Below are 23,065 nucleotides of genomic sequence, written 5' to 3'. Positions count from 1 at the left end.
TATTCAAGTTCTGGTTACATCGCCAGGGGAGTGGCTGTTTTAGGCTGAATTTCTCTAGATCAAGGGTACATCAGTATCGTTCCCAGCAGACCAGGCCACCCAGGTGATTTAAAAAGCTGCCAGAATCTTTGATGTTGGTCGTTTTCCAGCCGCAGTCTCCTCAGGTCCTGATTTTGCCAAAGTCACCCGCCTGCCAACCTTGGCTAAGGTCAAAGATCTGGGCCCTTATGTCATAGCCCTGTCATTCTGGAGCCTTCACCGCCCCTCTGAAGAGAATCATCTTCCTAAGCCCCTGCAGAAGAGGAGGGGTAATGGGTTGAGGAGACAGCCCAGCTTTGGGGCCAGATCTCCAGAACTTGAGTGCTATGTGGCCTTAAGCATCCTCAGGATGCTCCCTGCACAGTAAGGAGAGTGGTGGCTCCATTAACTGTCGTTTCCATGATGAATGTGAACACCTGATAACATAGGGAGCCCTGCAGCTCAGGACATTGCCCACACTCGGTACTCCTTTGCTGCCTGCTGAATGATTTGCCCATGACACCTGGCTGCTTGGTGAGCATGGCGACTGGCTGGGTGTGAGGCAAGCACTGAAAGGACCCTGGGCTTGTCTGAGTCTGAGCCAAAGGGGAAGGGAGTTGCCATTGGCCTAGGCATCCACTGGAAAAGACAGCAACAAAATCCAGAGCTCCCCCTATTGGAAAAGAGAGGCATTGAAGGGCATTCGAGAAAAAGCAAGCGGAGAGGAAATGGCAAAGGCGCTACAAATAACTCGCTTGTCCTGCCGCTTTGCCCAAAGATTGCTCATCTTCAGGCACATCCAGATTCTGGAGTTTCCTGCCCACCCATCCTCCACAGCCCTGGCCCCCATTTTGCAGCCCACTTATGGACCATCGCCTCATGGCCTTGCTCTTTGCAGGGGCAGCTGATTCCCTGCACTGATTCATGAGAACACAAACACTTCCATGTGCTGGGAGGATGGTGGGCAGAAAGATGTGGTCTGCTCAAGGCATTCTGGAGGTTCTAAGGACTGGGAATCCTACGGAAGAAAGGGCGTGGGTGGGGAAAGCGGGCTGAACGTTCTGCTCACGAGGCTCCTGAGGCCCCTGGAATCCAACACTGGTCTCTCCGCTGGCATGGCTGATATCCAGAAAAAAGTGAGACGATGGGCAGAGATTTGCATGACTGAAAGGTCAGGCTGTTGGAAACATGCATTCATCTTCTTGGATCTTGGAAAGTCTGTCGGCCGGAGGAAGGGTTGGTCCCACGGCAGAGACTGGTCCATCAAATGTCCATCTGGCTGCGGGGCCCACACCGCCTCCCTCAGGGCTGCCTACAGAGAGAAGGGAATTTCTCAAGGAACAAGAAGGGTGAGCTGGACAGGGCTGCAGTGGAGGCTGAGCCAGCTGCAAACCCCGGCTCCTTCCTGTCTCGGGGCAGCCTCACATGGAACCAGCACCCCCTGCCCCGACTCTTTCCCATGAGAGCATCCCAAATGAAATCATAGAAGAGGCATGTTGGGGCATTTCCAATACTACAGACATAAGTCAGGCAATTTCTCTGATACCTGAATTCTCCCACATGCTGTTTGATTTAATTATTCATAAGCACCATCAATAACTACTGATCTCCAAGGATGAATGAAGCTGTCCAGAGTTCTGCTGAAGGCGAATGGGCGGGTGCTGCCCCAGCCAGAGACCACTCGGAGCTGTCAGGGGCCACTGTCCCCATTAGCACTGCAAGCGCGAGGCCTTCCCATCAGTCATTGCTGGCCTTATCTTATTGATCCTTTTAATAGCAGGCAGTAACAATTTATTAGTAATTTTCCAGAGTCTCTGCCTCCTGGCTAGATTTTTTCTTCCATCTTGAGAGCTGAAGTAATATTTCTTCTAAATCTGGCTCTTTTCAAGGCACTAAGAGAGGCCAGTCTGAGTGAGCGGGTGATGCCTGCAGAGAAGGAACAATTAAATTTAAACATTTCCATTTTTTTTTCTCCTTGCCTATTTGTAAAAAAAATAAATAATTTAGTGGTTGCTAGTAAACAACTCTTCCTGAGCTGGGGGTGAGGGGCACCCACAGAGACCAGATGACAAACAAGATATCTTTTTATTTCAATCTTATGTTGAAATCTTTATTTCGTTTTATTTCCCCTTATAGAAATTGATTTCTACAAGCCAGGGAGACGTTGACCGGGCCCAGGAGCCAGCTGAGCTGGGGGCGGGGTGGGGGTAAGGAAGGGGCAGGAGTTCCCCACTCCCGGCCTCCCTGCCCTGCCCTGTGACTCGGGCTTTTGATCCTCCAGTGTTATGCACAATCAAAAGAAGGGGAACAAGAAGCCACTTCCCTGTCTGATGACCCACGAGCTGATTCATGGCGCCTCTCCTTTCCGTGAGAACGAAAAACTGCAAAGAAGGCGCTGACTTTCAACCACGCGCTGGCAGGAGGCGCGCGACCGTGGGAAGGGAAATCGGGCGGCGAGGAAGGGCCCCCGGCGGCCTCTCCTGGCTTCTCAATGGCCCGCCGCAGCCAGGAAGCCGTTAGCGGCTCGGCCTGGGTAGGCGACTGGGGCTGTGTAAGTTCTAAGTGTTATCCGTTCACGGCCAGAGGAGGACAGGCCAAGGTGAGGCCAGGAACTGACAAAGCCCTCGAGGGGGACGAATGCGTCATTTCAGGCTTGCCAGCCGTAGTTGCAAAGTCGCCTCTGCCTCTCAGCCACATACTGCTTCCAAAAGCAGGAATTCCTGTCCCAGGGACGCTTAACTCGCCCCAGGGGGGCCCTAGTCTCTTATCCTCTGGTCCTCTGCCCAGATTCCCTCCATGGCGGGATGGCCGGGGCTCCCAGGGCTGATGATACACCAGCCACCAGCTTCTTGTGCCCTGAGTTTACAGCTTAATTTGCATGACGATAATAGATGTCATTGTGCCCAGAAAGGGTAAACAACTGCCCAAGACCACACAGCTAGTAACTGGCTTCAAATGCATGCCCATCTGATTATTACTTATTTTTCTATTTATAGTTATGTTATTGGCTTATACATTTACATAAATATATTTATATAATTAACATAGAACTTTAATATATTTGTTTAATTGTATAATGTATTAAGTTATAATTTTGTAGTTTATGACTTTTTATTATTGCTGAGGTTTGTATGTTATTTACGTTTTGAATAGACAGTAGTACATGCGGTTCAAAATTCAAAATGTACCAAGGGAACGCAGTGAAGAGTCCCCCTCCTCAGCCTGTCCTTCAGGGAGGACCACTGTTAGTTTCTTGTATATTCTTTTAGAGACAGCAAGATAGATAAAAATAATATGCTCGTGTATTCTTTTTACACAAGCGGATCTATACTACTTATCATTCTGCTCCTTTTTTTTTCTTCCAAACAGTATTTTTTGGAGATCATTCCATTTCAGTACATAAGGAGCCGCCTCATTCTATTTATTACTCCATGATATGAAGACAACATATTAAATTATATTTTAATCTCAAGAAGCAAATGCTTTTCCACTCTCCTGTTTTATGTATTTATTTTAAAAGTCCCATCTTCTATCTAACTGAACTTTCCATTTTGAACCCAGATCGCTTGTTCTAGAGTGAATTCCCAGTGCTGGGGAGCAAATTGGTTCTTGCTGGACCCCCAGGGCTGAGCCTTCATGGCCTCCTGTTTGGCAGGGTCCCTGACTAGCCACAGTCTGGCCCACTCCACAAACTGTGGTCCTGACCTTCTGCAGAGAAGGCTGCTTGGCCCACAGCCCGGGACTGGGTCCATCACTGTTCCATCTACGATGAAGAAGCATTTCTGATGTTATTCCGCCATATGCAGAGCCCATGTTTCAGGAATCGATGAGGTTTGAGATTGCAAGTCTAAGGAGTTTAGGGAGAAGATGTTAAGACACGCTATAATGTTTGGTGTCTCTTGGAGCCATACCTATGATGATTTTTCAGTAATAAAGATTATGGTATAATAGAAGTTTTGAAAATAGGTTTTGTTTTTTAGAGCAGTTTTAGGTTCACAGCAAAATTGAGTGGAAAGTACAGAGTTCCCATATACCCTCATCTCCCCTGCTAGAAATGTCCCCCGCCAGACTGGAAAATTTGTTATAATCAATGACCCTGTATTCACACGTCATAATCACCCAAAGTCCATAGCTTACATTATCTATCACTTGGTTTTGTACATTCAGTGAGTTTGGACAAATGTATAGTGACATATATCCACCATTACAGAGTTGTGCAGAGGGCACTAATACACTGATCCTAACTCCTTACTCGGCTTCCTGCCCGGTACTCACTCCCTTCCGACCCACTCCAAAGATATGCACTGATATTTTTCGTAATGCTGATTTGCTTACAACATTCGCTAGATCTCTATCACTTGTTGATCGATGGCTGTGTCTCCCAAACATCAGATATTTGTGTATCTTCACTATGATGTTTGACATGAGTTTTCAGGGGTTTGTCTATACCATTATTTATTTTGTATTTTTCTTTATATCAACCCTTCTCAGGGATATTTGAATTTTGGCATGAATTTTAGGATAAAAACTTTTGCAGTTATATTATGGGTCTCAATCAAAAAGTGAAGAACAACTTTGTAGATGGGTTTGAAGGCCTTCTTAGCTCCCTGAAACCACACAAGCTGGTCCTCTCGACGTGGAAGCTCAGTGACTATGATGGAGAGTCCGGTGCAAGACTGAGAGGCACAACACAGATGCCTACACTTGTCTTGGGTGGTCAGTGCAGAGGTGGCTCCTTTATATAACCTACCTCTTCAGCTATGAGGGTGAAGGTGAAGGATGAGGGTGAAGATGGCGAACGTTTGTCATTGCCCATTGCTGGAGGCGGGAGTAAAGAGAACGAGAGTGAGGGGAAGGAAGGAGAGAGGGAAAGAGAACATCTAAGTTTTCATAATTTACTCCCTGGTGTTAAAACATCTATACCTGAAAAAAATATATGTAATTCCTTTGCATAGATTATCCCCATTGTCAATATAAAATGACTTAGTCACTATGTAGGGGAAATAAAGAGGTTGATTCATGGTGATGTGACCCTCTTGTCATTATGGTTCCTTTTTCTCTGTCCTATATCAAGACTCAGAGCCTTTGGAACACAAAGAAGAACCTGAGAGGAAACTGTAAGTAAAACTTCAGAATAATCTTAATTTTGAAATTGCCCCTTTTTAAAGAAAAAAATTACATATTAATAAATTGGAGTCAACAGTTGAGACCAGAGGATACTTTAATCCCCTGCTTTATTCCCAACTGTTCATCTAGGTGCAGAAATATCAGAAAGGCCGTCTTTGTTAATGCTTTATTAATGCTGGCCTGAGGGATCTGCATACCCTCATCTCGGGGAAGACCTTGGCACGAATATCCTCTTACCGGAGCAGCTTGTATAGATTTGAACCTTTCTCAGACTTTGAAGAATTAATCCCTGTCAGCCAAGCCTCTGGGCAGTGGTGAGGAGCAAGACTGGCCCCCTCTGCTAAAAAGAGGCTGCCACAAATGACCGACTGAATTGTGGCGTAAATGCTCTTCTGTTTACCTGGTAGCTTTCATTAATCTTGCCTTTCTTGTGTGAAGATTGCTTTCACAGAGGAAGGCATTTGCAAGCTTTCCCGAGGCAAGAATGATTAAAACTAAGTTATGAGGAACTCATTCCACCTCAAAGCGAGGCCTCTGTGCCTGCTGGATGTATTTTGGCAGGCCGAGAGAACAGAATGTTCTGAACCAAATCATAAGTTTGCAAGAGGTTTTTGTTTTGTTTTGTTTTGTTTAAAAGGAAAGAAAGAAAAAGAGCAAAAGACAGGAAATGCTTTCTTCTTCTTCTGTCCCACTTACAGGTATGGGACTACTGTGAAATGCCAAAATCCAGAGCCGGCTCTGCTGCTCTTCTTTGCCCTTATTTCAGAGACTATTGGGCAACAGGAACCTTAGAACGGGGCTTGTCCAAAGGAACTGTGGTCCCGAGAGGTGCAGTGACCTACGCGAGGTCACGCGGCCCATTGTGGGTGAGACAGGCTGGACCACGTGTCTCCTGTCGCTCTGCCTGTGCATTTTTCCTATTCCAGTCCACCCTTCATCCAAATTTCCTGTAAAAAGAGACTCCCATCAAGTCCCATAGACAGTGAGAGAGGCTGACAGGTTCAGACTAGATCCCTGCGGGAGATCAGCAGAGCTGGTTTGAGGAGCACAGAACGAAGAGGGGAATCATCATCTGGGTTTTGTTTCTCTCCAGGGTGTCTGCAAACTGTATCTGGGATTGTTGAGCATAAGCCATTGGCTTCTGCATGGGGAGAAGCTCATTGTTTGGAGGTTCTAATTACTGTTTCTTGGCTCCACTTGTGATGGCTGCTGTCTGGGCCTTGAATCTAAAGCAAAGATGTGTTCTTTGCACTTTGAGAGTTGATCAAAGGACAGTGCTCAGGAATGTTGGTCCCTTGACTCCCCAGCAAATTGGGGTGGGTGTTGGGGCCCAAGCCCTCCATGCCAGGGCTTTTGCTGCTGCCACTGACATTTAATACTCCGCAGGGAACACAATCGAATCCACCGTGTATGCACCTCGAAGCCAAGGTCTCTTAGCGTGTGCAGGGTTGATGGAGAAGCCTGGCCACTTGTTTCCCATGGCAACATCTCAGCTCTGCGTGAAAGCAGATAAGTGTGGGCTCAGGCTGGATACACAGACTGTGTGGCTCTGCTTGGCTCTCCACTTAGACTAGGGGCTCCTCATCGCCAGCCCTGTTCCATTCCTTGTCCCTCCCACCCAGCCACACAAAAATCGATTTAACCCAGTGAAAGAGACATGGGGCTCGTGATACTCTCCTGTGGGCTCCAGCTGTGGTTTCCTCCGCAGGGGGGTATGGTACAAACTGAAGGTTGGGGATGAAGGCAGGAAAGTGGTAATTACTCTTGGCTGTTGGTAAAATCAAGAAACAGGTACTTACTTGATCCTAGAGAGACAAGGATTTTGAGTCGGGCAATGAGAATTACTGATAATGGAGGCAAAATAAAGAGAAATTGCAAGTTAAAGGGATCGGGTTAGCCTTTTATAAGTTGCCAGAAGAAGCGATGGAGAGAGAGAGGAAGGGGCTCAGTGCAGTAGCACCAGAGGAGGGAATGAGATAGTTAGAGATCTTTGGGAATAAAGAAATAGTCCCAAAGCATAGAGAAAAACCTTTATTCACGAGACTGAAACCTGGCCTACAGCATGATTTAAAAATATCCCAGGGGATGTAAAGAGGGAAAGGTAATTCAGAGAAGTGGGGAAGAGGAAGGATAAGGGGGGGAGAGAGGCAGAGCAGAGAGAAGAAGAGAAAGGAGTGTGAGGATCCCCCAAAGACCAAGGGTTGCAAACTGACGGTGGACAAAATCAGCCAGTCAGAGTGCTTAAAAATAATTTGAGCCTACTTAAAAAAAATCAGATGTCACCCACAGAAATATGGATTTCTGTCTTCTCTTGGGAAAAAAATCAGAAAATCTGGCCATTATAAAATCTGTCTCTATAGAGCCTAGAAGAAAATTTGCATGGCTGGGGGCTGCTGCTCCTGGAGCTGAAACTGGGGCACAGGCTCTCCACTGCGCATCGCCCCACACGTCTCGCTCCCAAGAAGCAGCTGCGTCTCCTGATTTCCTTCACTCTTTTCGGTGCCTGTCTGACCCCGGCAGGCATTTGAAATGCTGGATGCTGCCTACATTGCTCTGATCCTGACCTCCAGCTCAATGGAGTTGGGGCCAACACTGAATGTGCCTGTCATCATCCTGGGACAGGTGGCTCAGCTGAGACTCTGCAGCCTGGATCTGAGACCCGGTTGGACTGGACATCAGGGTAGAGACCTGCAGTCAGCTTTGGAGGGTTCGATGGCTGTGCAGGCAGAGGAGGCAGAGGATGCCAGAGGCAGAAGACGGTGCGGGAAATCTTGTGCTGGCATTGTTGGATCCGCATTTCAGGATGCACGCCTGAGCGGAATCCTGGGAATAGATGTCAACCAAATTTAGAAGCTACTCTTTGAAGATCGTGTTGAAGAGGGTTTGAGAAGCTGCCCATCTTGAACCCTCAGTGTCACTTAAACACGGATTAGGATCCTGGTTCTTCCGCTTGTTCTCTGTGTGACCTTAGGCAAGTTATTTAAGCTCTCTGAGCTTCAGTTTCCTCCTCCAAACTGTGTAGATGTAACACAGAGCTGCCGTGAAGATTAAGAATAGTGTATATTTGATGCTAAAACAGTGGCCAGGCACTTGGTTAGCAACTAGATGACTGTCTTTATTATTACTACTTAGCTAGTTCTCAGGCAGCGGCACAGCTATGGGGCATTCACTTCTCTCTGTATTTTGTGGCGCCTGAAGGCAAATTTGGTCTATGGGGAATTTAGCTCCATTACTCAAGGAACCCTGGTAAAGATGGGGAAGTGGAGGTTCTGAGAAGTCAGAGCCGAGCCGCTGTCGTGCTGGGGAATGTGTCGCTGTCTGGTGGAGACCTGGGTCTTGCTCTCAGCTCCGCCTCCAGGGCCGGGTGCGTTCGGCAAGTCCGTTCGCCTCTTTGGATTTTCGGTTCCTCATCTGTGGAAATTAGCTGGCTGGGTGTCAGTCACAGACACCAGCTACATGTGACTACTTAAAGTTAAGTTAATTAAAACCAAAGACAGTTGAAATTCAGCTCCTCAGTTGCACCAGCCCCGTTTCAAGGGCTGGATGGACTCGTACGGTCGATCATAGCAGACAGCACAGATCTAGGACAACACCATCATCACGGAAAGTGCCATCGGACAGTGCTGGGTTCTAGAGCTTGTGGCCCAGTGCCTGCTCCTCCCACGAGCACATCGGCTCCACTTGGGAGCGTGTTAGGAATGTGACATCTCCAATGCCACTCTAGACCTTTGGAATCAAAATGGACATTGTAACCAGATTCTCCTAGCTATTACATATCAAGATTGAGAAGCTCTGAGCTATTAGATTTCTTCCAGCTCTAAAAAATGAAATTTACGAGTCTGGGTATCTGCTTGACAAAGTCTTTGAGAAAGAAAACAACCAGCCTGTCCAAATCCTGATTCACTGATTTGCCTAAAAGGAAAGAATTGGGCCATCTGAAGAAAGACCAGCAGAATGACCGCACCTCCCGCAGGAGCCAGAGGACAGAACTCAGCAGCCGGTGTCGAAAGGCGCTGGGTGGAACATCGGTGCTGGGAAGGTGGTGTGAGCCAGCTCTGGCCCTAAGCCTCCTGTCACCTTGGTGCACTTGATGTTTGCCTGAAGGTCTTCAGAGGAAGGAAGTTCTTGACGTTCTGCGACAGCAAAGAAACAAGAAGAAATGGACATTTCCTGGGCACCTTATTTCCAGGGTGTCTTACACTCTCCAGAAAGTAGCTCGAGCAGGTCTTTTATTCAAATAGGAAAAATGAGAAGCAGATTGGAGAAGGAATCAAGGCCACCCTCAGCAGTGACAGGAAGTGCAGACCGGAACGCCAGCCTCTGGGCTCACGATCCAAAGCTCTCCTCTGTGGCTTGAGCTATAAAGTAGGAGAGAATACATTGTCCTCTCACTGTGGAAAGTTTTGGTGTCTTTTGGTGACAGGCTGTTTTCAGCACAAAATCAAAGGGGGTAATATTAGATCTGATGCTTGTTAAGAAAGCATATGCCTCTTACAGGACAAAATTACAGTCATATATCTTATTTAATTGATATTAGATTTCATAGCTGAATGTTAAAATTTTAATGTGTTCACAAATCTGTCTCTTACTTTCAGAGAAATATCTGTATTAAGAACACACCGTACAAGAGAAGGGGAAAATGAATCCAAAATGTATATTATTAATTTTTCAGGAAGCAAGCAAAATGGTGCCTCATAAAGGATGTTAGAGAAAAAAAAATGAAACAGCTGGGATTTCTGATTAGCTTTAGAAAAAAATCTGCTCACTTGAGACATATTCTTATAGGGTCAACTATTTTGATGCAGGGGGAAAAAATGAGCAGATAGAAATGAGTCTGTGATATACAGGTCAGTTCTTGAAAGTGTGATATGTTTCCAGCAGATACACAGTGAGCTGAGCATCCTGTCACATGACCCAGAGTTGTGGAATCTGAGCACAATGCAGGGGACAGGGAGCTGGCCAGAAGTCAGAGATCAGGTCTGAATCCCACTGTGCTCCCTACTCTCTGTGTGATCACTGACACATTCCAGTGAGAACTCAGAGCCTCAGCGTCCACTGTGTGAAACGCAGAGTACCTACTTCCAGAGGCTACAGGGAAATGCTTTATGTAAAGTGTCCAGGACAGAAGAGGCAATTGATACTTATCAGTGCATCCCTTAGTCAGATAATGGTCTGGGGTCAAATCCAAAGCCACGACAAAGAAAGTGAATGGGGACACGACCTGCTCTGGTTCCAGGCGTCTGCCCCCTGCCCGCTTCCCCGCTGACTGCTCAAGCCCCCCTGCCCATACAGCAAAGCAGGCAATGCTGGGGAAGCTTCAGGAGCTCAGGGGCTCATCAGTGATTTCCGGGGGTCAGAGAAGCGTGGGAGTGGGGTCAGTACATGGGAACACTGCCAATCTTCACGCCAACCTCTGATTCTGAAAGGAAGCATGCTTGCAGGAAACAAGAACTGTGTTCTTTTGCCAGGCCCTGTTCTAATGACTGTTCCAATTCCCTTTCCTCCTGGTAGAGTAAGGGCCTTCTCTGCGGAGCATCCTGAATCTCAGATAAGGCCAGTCTAACATGGTAATGACCTTTCTTCAACACTTAATTTCTCCCCATGTGTCTTTTCTGTGCCGAGCATTTCCATTCAGAGTACGTGACAGGAACTGTGAACCCTCCACATTATTGCTGGAGGAATGTCCACAGGTTTATTTCTAACCTGCCTACTTCACCATCCCATTTCTGTCCTTCATTAACCTCATTCAGCCTAAACCCAGAAAGAGAATCATTTCCTCACCTCAGCTTGCTCAGTCCATGCCCTCTAGCTAAGGCTGGACACCTTTCTAACACTGTGAGTGTGACCCGCTGGCTCGAACAGTGTTAAGCTACCCATAAATCCAGCCCCATAATATTTGATGCCAGAAGAGATTTATTGAGAGTGTTTTAAAATTGATCAGTGTCTTCATTGAAATCCCATACATATGGTATAATGCTCATTAGATATTTTTATGTCAGTTAAGAGAGAACATCTCAAGTTTATTTTATGTTATTCTAAATGAACTCAAGTTCATCACAGAGACCTAAATCTGAGTGATTCACAGACCTAAATCTGCGTGACTGACAGGGCGGTAGCAGTCCTATAACATCTTCATTTTAATTACGCTAGATTTGGGGGAAAAGAGAAGATAATTAACTCGGTGACAAAATATTCTTGTTTTCCTTGTAAGATTCTCAGGGGAGGACCGCACTTGGAAGGGAAAGGAAGGAGAGGAACGATGCAGCGGTTACAGAACAGAGACACAGTGGCCTCCACCCAATGCCACACTTAGCTTCGGATGCTCTTGATATGCTTTCTGGTCTGTAAAATTAAAGCACAAGAAAATAGAGGACTATCAAAAATTGATCTTACATAATTCAGCTTATTGAATTGCAGCCTGTCCATCAGCTTAGGGTTTGTTTCAATTTTGAAGACACACGAGACAGTATTGCTGCTTTTATCAAGTAATAATCGCTGCCTAACAAAGCAGCACAGAGTTCAGTGGCATTAAAATAAATAAACACTTATTATTTCTCAAGTATCTGTGATCAGCTAGTGGGCTGGCTGGGGGCCGGCTGTCTAGGATGGTCTCTTTCACATGTCTGGCAGTTGGCTGTCTATTGGCTGATCAGCTAGTGGGCTGGCTGGGGGCCGGCTGTCTAGGATGGTCTCTTTCACATGTCTGGCAGTTGGCTGTCTATTGGCTGAGTTGATGCATGTGTCCCTTGTCATCTAGCAGCCCAACCTGGATTTGACAGGCTGCATAACGTCCCCCACCCCCCGGATGTCCATGTCCTAATGCCGAGAATCCGTGAATATGTTATCTATAGTAAAAGAGACTACTCTGTGTATGTGCTTACGGACCTTGAGATGGGAAATTTTCCTGGATTATCTGAGTGGGCCCAATATAATGACGGGGGTCCTTGTAAGAGAGAGGCAGGAGAATTAGAGTCACGGAGGGAAGATATAAGAATGGAAGGAGAAGTCAGAGAGAAAAGAAGATGCGTCATTGCTCGTTTTGAGATGGAGGGGAGTCCATGAGCCTCTAGAAGCTGGAAAAGGCAAGGAAATGGGTTTTCCCCGAGAGCCTCCAGAAGGAATGCAGCCCTCTGGGCCCACTCTGACCTCCAGAACCGTAAGAGAATAAATACGTGTTTCCGTAAGCCAGCTAGTTCGTGGTAATTTGCTACAACAGCAAGAAGAGACTAATATACCTGAACTTGTTAAAAAGGTAGTAGCGAGTTTCCAAAAGAGAGGCTGGAGTGAATCATAGGCGTAGGGTTGGCACAGTGTCACTTCTGCCGCATTCTGTTGGCCAAAGACATCCCAGATTCTAGGCCATCCCAAATTCAAAGGTGGGAGAAAGAGATCCCACCTCTTACTAGATTCTGTTTCTCTCACCTCTTGATGGGAGGAGCTGTAAATTCACACCGCAAGGGGTTGGGGAGACGGAGAAGGGTAAAGAATTATGGCCTTTTTCTGCAATCAGTCTCTTCATGCCCTCTGCAAAGTGAGGGGACATTTCAAAAGCCATGTCTGACCCTGGTCTCTTTTCCATGTCCAGGGACACAGGGAACATGGGTGTCTGGACCTCAGTCAGCGATATCTTCCTAAGTCTTTGGGAGACGTATGTGTCTCCAAGAAGTTCTGGATGGATGGACTTTATGCGGCATTTGGGAGCTTGCTGTTCTGTTGCTTCCGTTTCGGCGGGCCTCCTCTCTGTGGCCTCCTCCTGGCTTCTGTCCCCATTCACAGTCTTCGCCACCTCTTGGGTGATCGTGTGCATCCTCCTGTGCTGTTCCAAGCACGTGCGCTGTTTCGTGCTTCTCTTCTTCCTCTCCTGCGGTCTGCGTGAAGGCAGGAATGCCCTGATTGCGGCCGGCACAGGGGTAGTGATCTTTGGACACATGGAGAATATTTTTCACAACTTTCAAGGTCTCCTGGACAGTATGACCTGCAACCTAAGGGCAAAGAGCTTTTCCATACATTTTCCGCTTTTGGAAAGGTATATTAAAGCACTTCAGTGGATTTATGGCCTCGCCACTCACCAAAGTCTACTTGATGACCTTGTTTCTTGGAAACAGACACTGGAGGTCTCTCTTTTAAGTCCCAGCCAAGCCTTAGAGGTGCAGCTAAATGACACCAAAGGCAAAGTCCTGGGGGTCTTGTACCAGACGGTGACAGCGACCAAGGCTCTGTCCTCGCTGTGGCAGCAGCTCCTTGCTCTCACGGGGCTTTTGCTGGTGCTTCTCGGCACTGGTCTCTTCCTGAAGCGATACTTGGACCCTTGCGGTTGGAAATTTGAAAACGTCTACATCACCAGACAATTTGTTCAATTTGACGAAAGGGAGAGGCATCGACAGAGGCCCTGCGTCCTCCCGCTGAATAAGAAGGAAAGGAAGAAGTATGTTGTCATCCCTTCTTTTTGGATGACTCCTAAAGAAAGAAAGAACCTGGGCCTGTTTTTCCTCCCCGTACTTACCCATCTCTACTTCTGGGTGCTGTTTGTCGCCATTGATTTTCTGCTGTATCGGCTCATTTTCTCAGTGAGCAAACATTTTCAAAGCTTGCCAGCGCTGGAGGTTCACTTGAAACTGCACAGGGAGGTAAGCACTCACAGGCTCTTGGTGTGGCATGCCCTGGCTGTCTGCTGGTCTCTCCTGTGAGGGGTCGTGGCCCTCCCAAGGCAGGACCGTGTCTTACCCACTATGGAGCTACAGTGCCTAGCACGTAGAAGGAGCCCAACAAATGGTGGTTGAATTGAAGTCCCGAAGTGACAGTGTACCATTCTGAAAATTTTTGGTCACTGTGTTAGTTTCCTTTGGCCACTGTAAGAAATTACTGTAACAAACTGGGTGGCATAAAACAACAGAAATTTATTCTTTTATAGTCCTGGGGGTAAGAGGTCTGAAGTCAGTATCGCCGGGCTGAAATCAAGGTGGTGCTGGCAGAGCCACATTCCCTGCGGGCTCCAGGGGAGTAGCTGCTCCTTGCTTCGTCACCTTCAGGTGGCTGTTGGCGTCCGTGGCTGTGGCCGTGTCACTCCATCTTTGTTTCTGTCTTCACACTGCCTTCTCCCAGCGTGCGTAAATCTCTCTCTGGCTCCCTCCTACAGGGTACATGTGATTGCGTTAGGGCTCACCAGGATAATCCAGGATAATTCTCCATCTCTAGATCCTTAACTGAGGCACATCTGCAAAGTCTCTTTTTATCCAAGTAAAGCCACCTTCACGGGTTTGGGGGAGTAGAATCTTATATCTTTGAAGGGTCGTGTTTAAGCAGCCTTAGTTAACAGACCCTGAAATGTGGGAATGGGGTCTCTGATGTGGAACACGAAGTGATTCTCAGGTAGGAGTACTGGGCATGAAGGTGTAGGGCCTGACTCCCTCTCTCCCCAGACTTGTGCGAGCAGACTTGAGTGCCTTCTCTGCATGAGAACATTTTTCTTGGCATCTTTATTCCTTATCAAACACAAGAGGGCTCCCAATGCACCAGCGTCATTTTTAAGAGGATGGTCTTTGAAAAAAGGGTCCCTAAGTGACCAGATAGTATAGCTGGTGCTAGTGCCTGACAGCACCCATGAAAAAATGGAACCAGCTACACTTTTGTTCAGTGGTTTCAACCCTCAGTGTGTGTTAAGAATTCCCAGGGTGGGTACAGAACCTTAGGCTTCAATTCACAGAGACTCTGTTTTAAACAGGAGGGCAATTTTAACAAGCACTTCATGTGATTTCAAAATAGGTGGATCACAGGCCACACGTTGAGAAACTCAGGATTCTCAGGTTCTGGAAAGCAAGACCTCCTAGGCCAGCAGCTCTCAGGGGGGCTGCAAACTGTCATCGCTGGGGAGCCGAACAAGTGAACGAAGGAACCAACTGGGTGCTTCGGTTTGGTGCCCTGGATCTAACCAGACCAGGGGTGGGGTTGGGGTTGCGGTGGGGAGGCCTGGGTGAGAGACTTGTAAAAACTCCTGAGTAATTCTAATGTGTGGCCCAGATGGAGAACCACTGCTCTAAACACGCCACCCAAAGAACGGTGCCATCGGACAGACCCATGAAGATCTTAATTAGCTAAGACAGTGTGTTGCCCTGAGCTTGCGCCTCCTGCGTCCTGGGGAATCTGTCTTTCTCTCCTCTGTTCTTGATCCTCTCAGCATCAGTGCCCCAGCGGAGAAGACCATGATGTTCACGTATCCCATCTTTTTCTCTTTTCCATTTTTCCCTGCAGAAATTTGTGATTATGTGGACATTTCAGAGACTTCGGATACCGTCGGATACTTGTCTTATTTTTTGACCCAGAGATTGTGAAGCTAAGCTAGGTGTGTGTGCATGTGTGTGTAGTGTGTGTGTGTGTGTGTGTGTGTGCGCGCGCGCGCGCACGTGTGTGAGATGCATGCTGGAGTGCACTAGCCCTAACATCTCTTTCCACAATTCTGATTTTCTCTTCTTTTTATTGAGCTACTATAGGTTGTATGGCTGCTGGGAAAATCTTAGAGGGAATCGACTGTCCGCAAACCCTCCTTTGAAGCCCACTCTCTCTTTTCCTCTTAGTCTCTAAGGCTTCATCCACACCTTCCCTCACCTTTTCTTCTGGCTCAGTGGGTCTGTCCTGACTCCGGTCCCTCCTAATCCTGGGCTGCTTCTCAGAGTTGATTAGGCTGAGCTCTCTTCTTCCCCTGAAGAATTCAGCTAATTACAAGAACACTGTCGCTCTAGATGTCTCAGCAGAGTGGGAAATGGAAGCCATGTTTCAAAGGGAAGTTAAAGCAGATTCTCAGACATGCTGGATCCTGGAGGGAGGCTTGTAGAAGGGCATCTGTCCTCCCCTCCTCAGTCATTTTCCTCCTGTTTCTCTTTTTTAATTTCCCCTTTTCAGTTGTCTCCTTCCTTCCTTCCTTCCTTCCTTCCTTCCTTCCTTCCTCCCTTCCTTCCTTCCTTCCTTCCTTCCTTCCTTCTTCTTCTTCCTTTCTTTCTTTCTTTCTTTCTTTCTTTCTTCCTTCCTTCCTTCCTTTCTTTCTTTCTTTCTTTCTTTCTCTTTGTTTGTTCTCGCTCATTTATTTCTCTTGGTCAACACTCAAGCCTGTTTTGTGAATTCTCAGTTATAGACAGAAGGGGGAAAAGAGTAAGTTCTTTTCAAAAAAGGCCCAGAAACTTTTCAGTGACGACGTCTTGACAGACGCATTTTGGGGCGTTATTGAGTCCTGGGGGTGCAAAGAAGTCCTGACTCTGACGGCTGCCATCGAGGGTCTCACATCCTGGGTGTGGGGGGGGGGGAGGCTGCCATGTACACTCACAATGACAGCAGGGCAGTGGGTGCTAGAACACGTGTGAGTTCAAGACTGCTGTGGGAGCTTCTCTCAGATCCTCTTGCCCTTGCCCCAGGATGCACTTGGAGGCTCCTGGTTGCTCCACTGCTGAGATTTGCAAAGAAGTCGAGCAGGAAGAGAAACATCAACTTAAGGTTTTGTAAGCATTGCTCTCCCACTTCCATAGGATCTTAAATAAAAAAAGAAAGATAAGAAATGACCCAAACTGAGCTAGCTGGATGGGCGGGCATTATGAGTAGGAAAAATAGCCACCGTTGCTACAAATCGAGCACTTATTATGTGCACAGAATTTGTCCACATTAACTTGTCGGTACTGTCTGATACCAAAGCGCCTCCCCTGTCCATTACTCAATGCTGTAACTTTGCAAATTGTTTACCTAAGAGAGATAAACACGTTTTAAAACATCAAGGTACTGTTTAGTGTATTGCTCTGGATTTTGAGAGACTTCATTTGTCTTCTGCATCACCCTCCAACGGCCCTGTACAAAAATGTTGGCTCAACCTTTACGAAGCCTTGACTCCCAACTGCAAAATCTCCAATTAGATTCCTAGACTAAATAACTTCTCCCCAGACCAGACCCCTGCTGCTTTCTTATTGCAGGATTTCTCATCACTGACTCAATCAACGGGTTTGTTTCTTCAATAGCATTAAGAAGAGTGCATGCCTTCGCTCTGGGGATCGAAATCTCCTGATTTAATTGTAGGCAAACTATCCTAATAAGAGAAAAGGAGAGGCAACACAAATGCCTTTCATTGCTTAGCAACAGTGCTGGGAAAATTAGATTTCACTTGGCATTCATATAGAGGTCCTTGGTTTGGGATTACCAGATTCTCCATAGGTATTTGGGTAGATCCAAGGTATGTGGTATTTTCTGGGTGTGGTTGGTTCTTTCTGAGAAGTCATTTACCTCTTCCTGGCCCCAGGGCTCTGGGGCACTGGGGTGATAATAACTTATTAAGTACTCCAGTCTATAAGGTTAATGCTCCATCCTCAAGGTGCTTAATTTACACTAGAAGTAGTTTATGCACAGGCAGGATCTGGTCCATTAATTCCTGTTCTACCAAATTAGAAAACAAATCCACTGAGAGATTAAATGACTTTCTCAGGTCAAGGAAAAGAAAGAGCTGAATCAGCACACACTTCTCTTGCTGGTGGCTTGGCTGTGTGGCTCAATGTCACCTTCTGCCTTCTGTGCCAGTTTGCTGAGGGCAACTGATCTGTTCTCTTGCCTTCGAGCAGGAAGAATGTACCCCTCCTGAGCATCCAAGAGATAAGAAAATGTCCTCTTTTGAGATCTCTAAAAAAATAAGATTTTAGAGCTATCTTCAGTAAATACTATTCTTAGTATTCTTACACTAAGAATAACTCCCCCTCCCCACAAGCTCTAGAAGGTTGACTTGGAACATAATTTAATGCCCCCACATCTTTGTGACTTTGTGGTCTGATGGGAAAAATATGACTGAGTCTTAAGGGGCTATGCTCCAAAAACACTTCACCCCCAGTTGAGCTAAAACCACTTTTAATTAGTCTCACATGCTCTAAAGTGTAGAAACAGGTGGTCCATAAATATGGGTTACGTGATCAAATTTGTTAGGAAAACCACCAGCTGAAGTTAAACAGATTTCTCTGCCTTCTTCTCAGAGCCTTCAACAGTCTCATGAGCATCGTGACTCTCCAAAGAAGGGACAAGCAGACAAGCTTATCTGATACCTTTCCCTCAGGGAAATCTATATTTCCACAAATACACTTTGGAAAACAGTGCAAGAACTATAGATAAGTCTCACCCCTTCCCCTTTACCTCATCACAGCACACAAAGTGAGTCTCGAGAGTTCCTTCAGCCAAGTTCCCTGCGTATTTTAAGATCCGTGTTATGTGTTGCAGGGCAGTATAGAGAAAACTAAGGAGTGAGTACGAAATGTCATGGATCTTGATAATTTTATTCTTTCGTTTTAGGAGCAAGGAGCTCAAAACATCATCCATGATTCTTCCTTTAATATATCTCTGTTTGAACCTGACTGCATCCCTAAACCCAAATTTCTTCTGTCTAAGACCTGGATTCCCCTTAGTATTATTCTTGTGATACTAGTAATACTAGGACTGTTGTCTTCCTTCCTGATGCAACTTAAAATGCTGGTGTCAGCATCCTTCTATCCAAGCGTGCAGAGGAAGCGCATCCAATACCTACATGCGAAGCTACTGAAGAAAAGATCGAAGCAGTCGGTGGGAGAAGTGAAAAGGGAACTGAGTCTGTACTTTACAAAGGTAAGGCCAAGATGGGGGTATAACCTGTAATTAAGGAGATTTTGAGTCTGAAGGGCAAATGGAATTTCAAAGCATTCTTTAACTTCATATTATTAGTGTTATATCTTCTGCAATAGATGGGACGCGGGGCGAGGGAAGTTGGCAGATGTGCATGGCCACAGTTCTTAGCTTTGTGATTTTGAATGCTGGTCTGGAGGATTCTACATGATGTCCTTGAAAACATTAATTTCAAGGGAGTACGTTTAGTCATATTGTAGAGATGCTACTGGGAAGGCCCTCTGTAATGACTATTAAAGGAAGAGATTAAGAAGTACAAATTGACAGTTATAAAATAGTCACAGGGACGTAAAGTACAGCATAGAGAATATAGTCAATAAAGTTGTAATAACTACGTGTGCTGTTAGATGGGTACTAGATTTATCAGGGGGACTACTTCATAAGTTATATAAATGTCTAACCACTATGGTGTACTCCTGAATGTCAGCTGTAATCGAAAAATTTAAAAAGTAATACCAAACAAAGGACAATGCCCAATAAGGAGTACTTTACCAGGTCAAGGATAAATAAATAAAACAGAGGGAAATATCTACTACAGCAAACTCCAAAGAATTAAAGTATACATACTACACACACACACACACACACACACACACACTTGATATATGTGTATATTTATGGATATACGTGGTAACATAATGACTTTCATACACATATAAAATGAACGCTTGTCAAAGATTTTATTTAACTTAAAGAATAAGAAATTCCAGTCAACTCAAAGAGCAATTCAAAGTCCACCCATATACAGGCCATCAGGAATATAAAAATGAATTTGCTTAATAAATGCAAAACTGGCTTCTTTCACAAGGGTAGATGGGAGGATCAATTGTATCCTACAGGGTAAAATTTACTTGCAAGTCCATGGACAAGAATCATTTCCATCATTGCTATCAGCTATCTACAATGTACGCAATTGGAAAATAGCTGATTGACAATGAAAGACTAAGATAACCCCACAAGGATAAACTTTTCTGGCCATTTCAAAGTCTTGGGCAATTTTTCTTGACACTAGTAGTTTATGTCAGAGGCGTCTGAAATGAATCCGATGCTCCTTTATCTACCTTTTTGTTCCTTCAGATTCATTTCTGGCTTCCAGTCCTGAAAACGATTAGGAAGAAACAAATGGACACTACAAATGAAGGCCAACCATGAGAGACCCCAAGTAGCTCCTCAGCCATGTCGCACCAGCCATTTTCTTCGGCACTTTTGTTGACGGTCACTCACATGCCCAACGACAGAGAACTGTATTGCATGGTCCTTCCAGGGTTTGGCCCTTCCAGGGCCAAACTACTTTTCTTCATAAGGCTAAAGGGCTACTAGGTAAATGGTGATGCCATCTGTCTTCCAAACAAGGCACTTGATTTAGACTATGTCACAATATCACAGGACTATACCTAAGCCCTTTGAGGATAAGTCTCAGCATGGAGTAATATTCAAATAAAAAAATAATTAGAAAAATCAAAATCTTTACTGCAGGCTCACAAGCAAATACCAAGGAGAACATAAAAATATAATGCCAGTAAAACATCATTAAACCCCTCCATCTCTTCTCTGCCCTCCTCGGTACCTCTCACAGCTCTTCCCTGTGCCCACAGCTGTCTCTCTTTCTCCTGGTCCCTTATTTAAGAACTGTTTCCAAAAACCCATCTCTAGCAGCTTCTAATTTCTTCTTACCAGCACTCTGCTCTTACTCCCTACTTTCCTGAATCTCTTTTGTTTTTCCTTTTCTACCAAATGCTCTAACCATATTTATTTAGGAAAAACATTTATCAAAACCATTGGAAATGTTTGTTAAAATGCCCATTTTGGGCTTCTTTTTCACTATACTCAATATATACTATATCTCCCCTATATTCTAAAATTAGGAAGGAGAAAAAAAAACCCTTGAATATTGATTCTATTATCTCTGAAGTCCTAGAATGGGGAAGAAATAAAGAAACATTATTATTTTTTAACTTTCATTCTGCAGCCTTTTCAGACTTATAAAAAGGTTGCAAAATAGTGGAGTTCCATCTACTCCTCGCCCATCATCCCCAAATGTTAACATCGTACCTAACCATAGCACAGAATTACAGGTCCTTCCGGTCTTTTAAAACCAGGCAAAGAACATTGAAAAATGTATGTACAAAGTTTATTGAATTTTTACCAATTGTTCCAATAAAAATACCTTTTCTGGTCCCTGATCCAATCTAGGTTCGCACATTACATTCAGTTGTCATGATTCCTTGGTCTGGTCCAATCAGGGAAAATTCTTCAGTCTTTCTTTTTCTTTCATGATCTTGACATTGTTTTTTCCTTATTATTTATTTATTTATTTTTAATTTATTATGGTGACATTGGTTTACAAAATCCAGTAAATTTTAAGTGTACAATTCAACAGTAAGTCATATATATATTGCACTGTACGTTCACTGCCCAAAGTTAGATTTCTTTCTGTCACCATGTATTTGACCCCTTTTACCTCATCTACCTCCCCCCACCCTACTCCACGCCCCCTGCTCTGGTAACCACTAGTCCATGACCATGTCCATGAGTCTCTGTTTGTTTGTCATGTTTGTTTGTTACTTTTAGGTTTATATGCCCCATATAAGTAAGTGATATCATGTGGTTTTCAACTTTCTCTGTCTGGCTTATTTTGCTTAGTGTGATTATTTCCAGGTCTATCTATGTCATCACAAATGGCAGTATTTCATCTCTTCTTATGGCTGATTAATATTCCATTGTATATATGTACTGCAGATTCTTTAGCCAATCATCTATCATAGGACACTTTGGTTGCTTCCATGTCCTGGCCACTGTGAATAATGCTGCTATGAACATCGGTGTGCAAATATCTTTTCTGATATGGGTTTTCAAGTCTTTGGGGTAAATACCCAGTAGAGGGATTGCTGGATCTTTTGGTAGATCAATTCTTAATTTTTTGAGGAACCTTCATACTGTTTTCCATAGTGGCTGTACCAATTTGCAGTCCCACCAGCAGTGCTTGAGGGTTCCTTTTTCTCTGCATCTTCTCCAACATTTGTTATTACTTGTCATGTTGATTATAGCTATTCTAACAGGTGTGAGATGGTATCTCATTGTGGTTTTGATTTGCATTTTCTTAATAGCGAGCGATGTTAAGCATCCTTTCATATGTTTGTTGGCCATTTGTATGTCTTCTTGGGAGAAGTGTCCGTTCAGGTCCTCTGCACATTTTTAAATTAGATTGGATGCCAAACCATGGCAACCAAATAATGATTTTCTATTTTCATATCTTCTACATTCCTTAATTGGAATTCTATACTATCCCCAGAAGGAAACATTTTTTCAAAGACTAAACTTTGTTTTAAGCACCAGAGCAGGCATTTTATACATACTATCTCATTTATGTTTCAAGACAACCCTGTGAGCAAGGTATTATTATTATTTCCATTTATAGATCAAAAATCTCACCTGAAATCCTAGTTTAGGTGGCCTGAGGTGGGGCCTGGGCACTGGCGTGTTTGAAGCTCCTGGGTGATTCTGATGGGCAGCCAGGATTGAGAACCACCACTCCAGGAATTTAACAGAACTGCAAGTCTTTTGGGTCAGGTCTTCAATGGTGAAATTTCTCTAACAGAAAGAGCCTCCATTAGAAATGCTTTTGACTCAGCATTTCCCAAAGTGAGTTCCTCAGACCATTTGTTCCATAAAATGAATTATCTGATGTTAGTAAATCTATACCATCTGCTTTCCAGCCTCGAAGATTCATAAAGCATGTTGACGTAATTCAAACCCTTTGAGAAACCCTATAACAAAGAAACTTCTTTTATCTTTGTTTCACCCAGAATTTCCCCAAATTGACTAAATCATGGAACAATTTTACCTGTAATATCTATTATCATCATATAGGACATGTCCTACAGCCTGTATTCTGGTAAATGCTGATATAATTGGCATGACTTTCAACCAAAAAAGGATCAGAGAAGGTGAATATGCAGTTTTGGTTTATTTAAATATTCTGACAATTTGATTTTTTATTGTATTTTCTAAATAAACAAATGTATTATTAATAAACAGATACAATGTGTGAATTTTCGTAATCATTTTGCATTTATTTCTCCTAAGGGATCTGTCTCATATTAAGTAAGGCAAAGAATCAACTGCTCAATTTTTGGAGGAAATAGGATGCTTTTGCCTTTCTAAATTCTACAAATTAACTAACTTGCTTATCTATCTAACAACAGCATTAGTATCTACAGCAAACATTTGAACGGGGCACATAAGAAGTGTC

General features: G+C 44.7%; 1 protein-coding gene across 3 annotated transcripts; it reads left to right on the top strand.

Annotated features, from left to right (window-relative positions):
- The first annotated feature begins 4,850 nt into the window (after positions 1–4,850).
- On the top strand, positions 4,851–20,645 carry DCSTAMP (dendrocyte expressed seven transmembrane protein). 3 transcript variants are annotated; one of them, XM_039853556.1, is made up of 4 exons: positions 4,851–5,135; positions 12,731–13,772; positions 18,448–18,756; positions 19,891–20,645. In XM_039853556.1, the coding sequence occupies exons 2-4, from the start codon at positions 12,744–12,746 to the stop codon at positions 19,963–19,965; spliced, it is 1,413 nt and encodes a 470-aa protein (XP_039709490.1). In that variant the 5' UTR covers positions 4,851–5,135; positions 12,731–12,743; the 3' UTR covers positions 19,966–20,645. The 3 variants fall into 3 exon arrangements, with proteins under 3 accessions (XP_039709490.1, XP_039709488.1, XP_039709491.1); XM_039853554.1 differs by lacking the exon at positions 4,851–5,135 and having other exon boundaries at positions 12,661–13,772; XM_039853557.1 differs by lacking the exons at positions 4,851–5,135; positions 18,448–18,756; positions 19,891–20,645 and adding an exon at positions 18,135–18,408 and having other exon boundaries at positions 12,661–13,772.
- Positions 20,646–23,065: the final 2,420 nt, after the last annotated feature.

This window comes from Pteropus medius, unplaced genomic scaffold (genome assembly GCF_902729225.1).
Source record: "Pteropus medius unplaced genomic scaffold, Ma_sr-lr_union100, whole genome shotgun sequence".
NCBI classification, from domain to species: Eukaryota; Metazoa; Chordata; class Mammalia; order Chiroptera; family Pteropodidae; genus Pteropus; species Pteropus medius.
The sequence above is the reverse complement of the archived record's forward strand: the minus strand, read 5'-3'. Positions and strand labels throughout refer to the sequence as shown.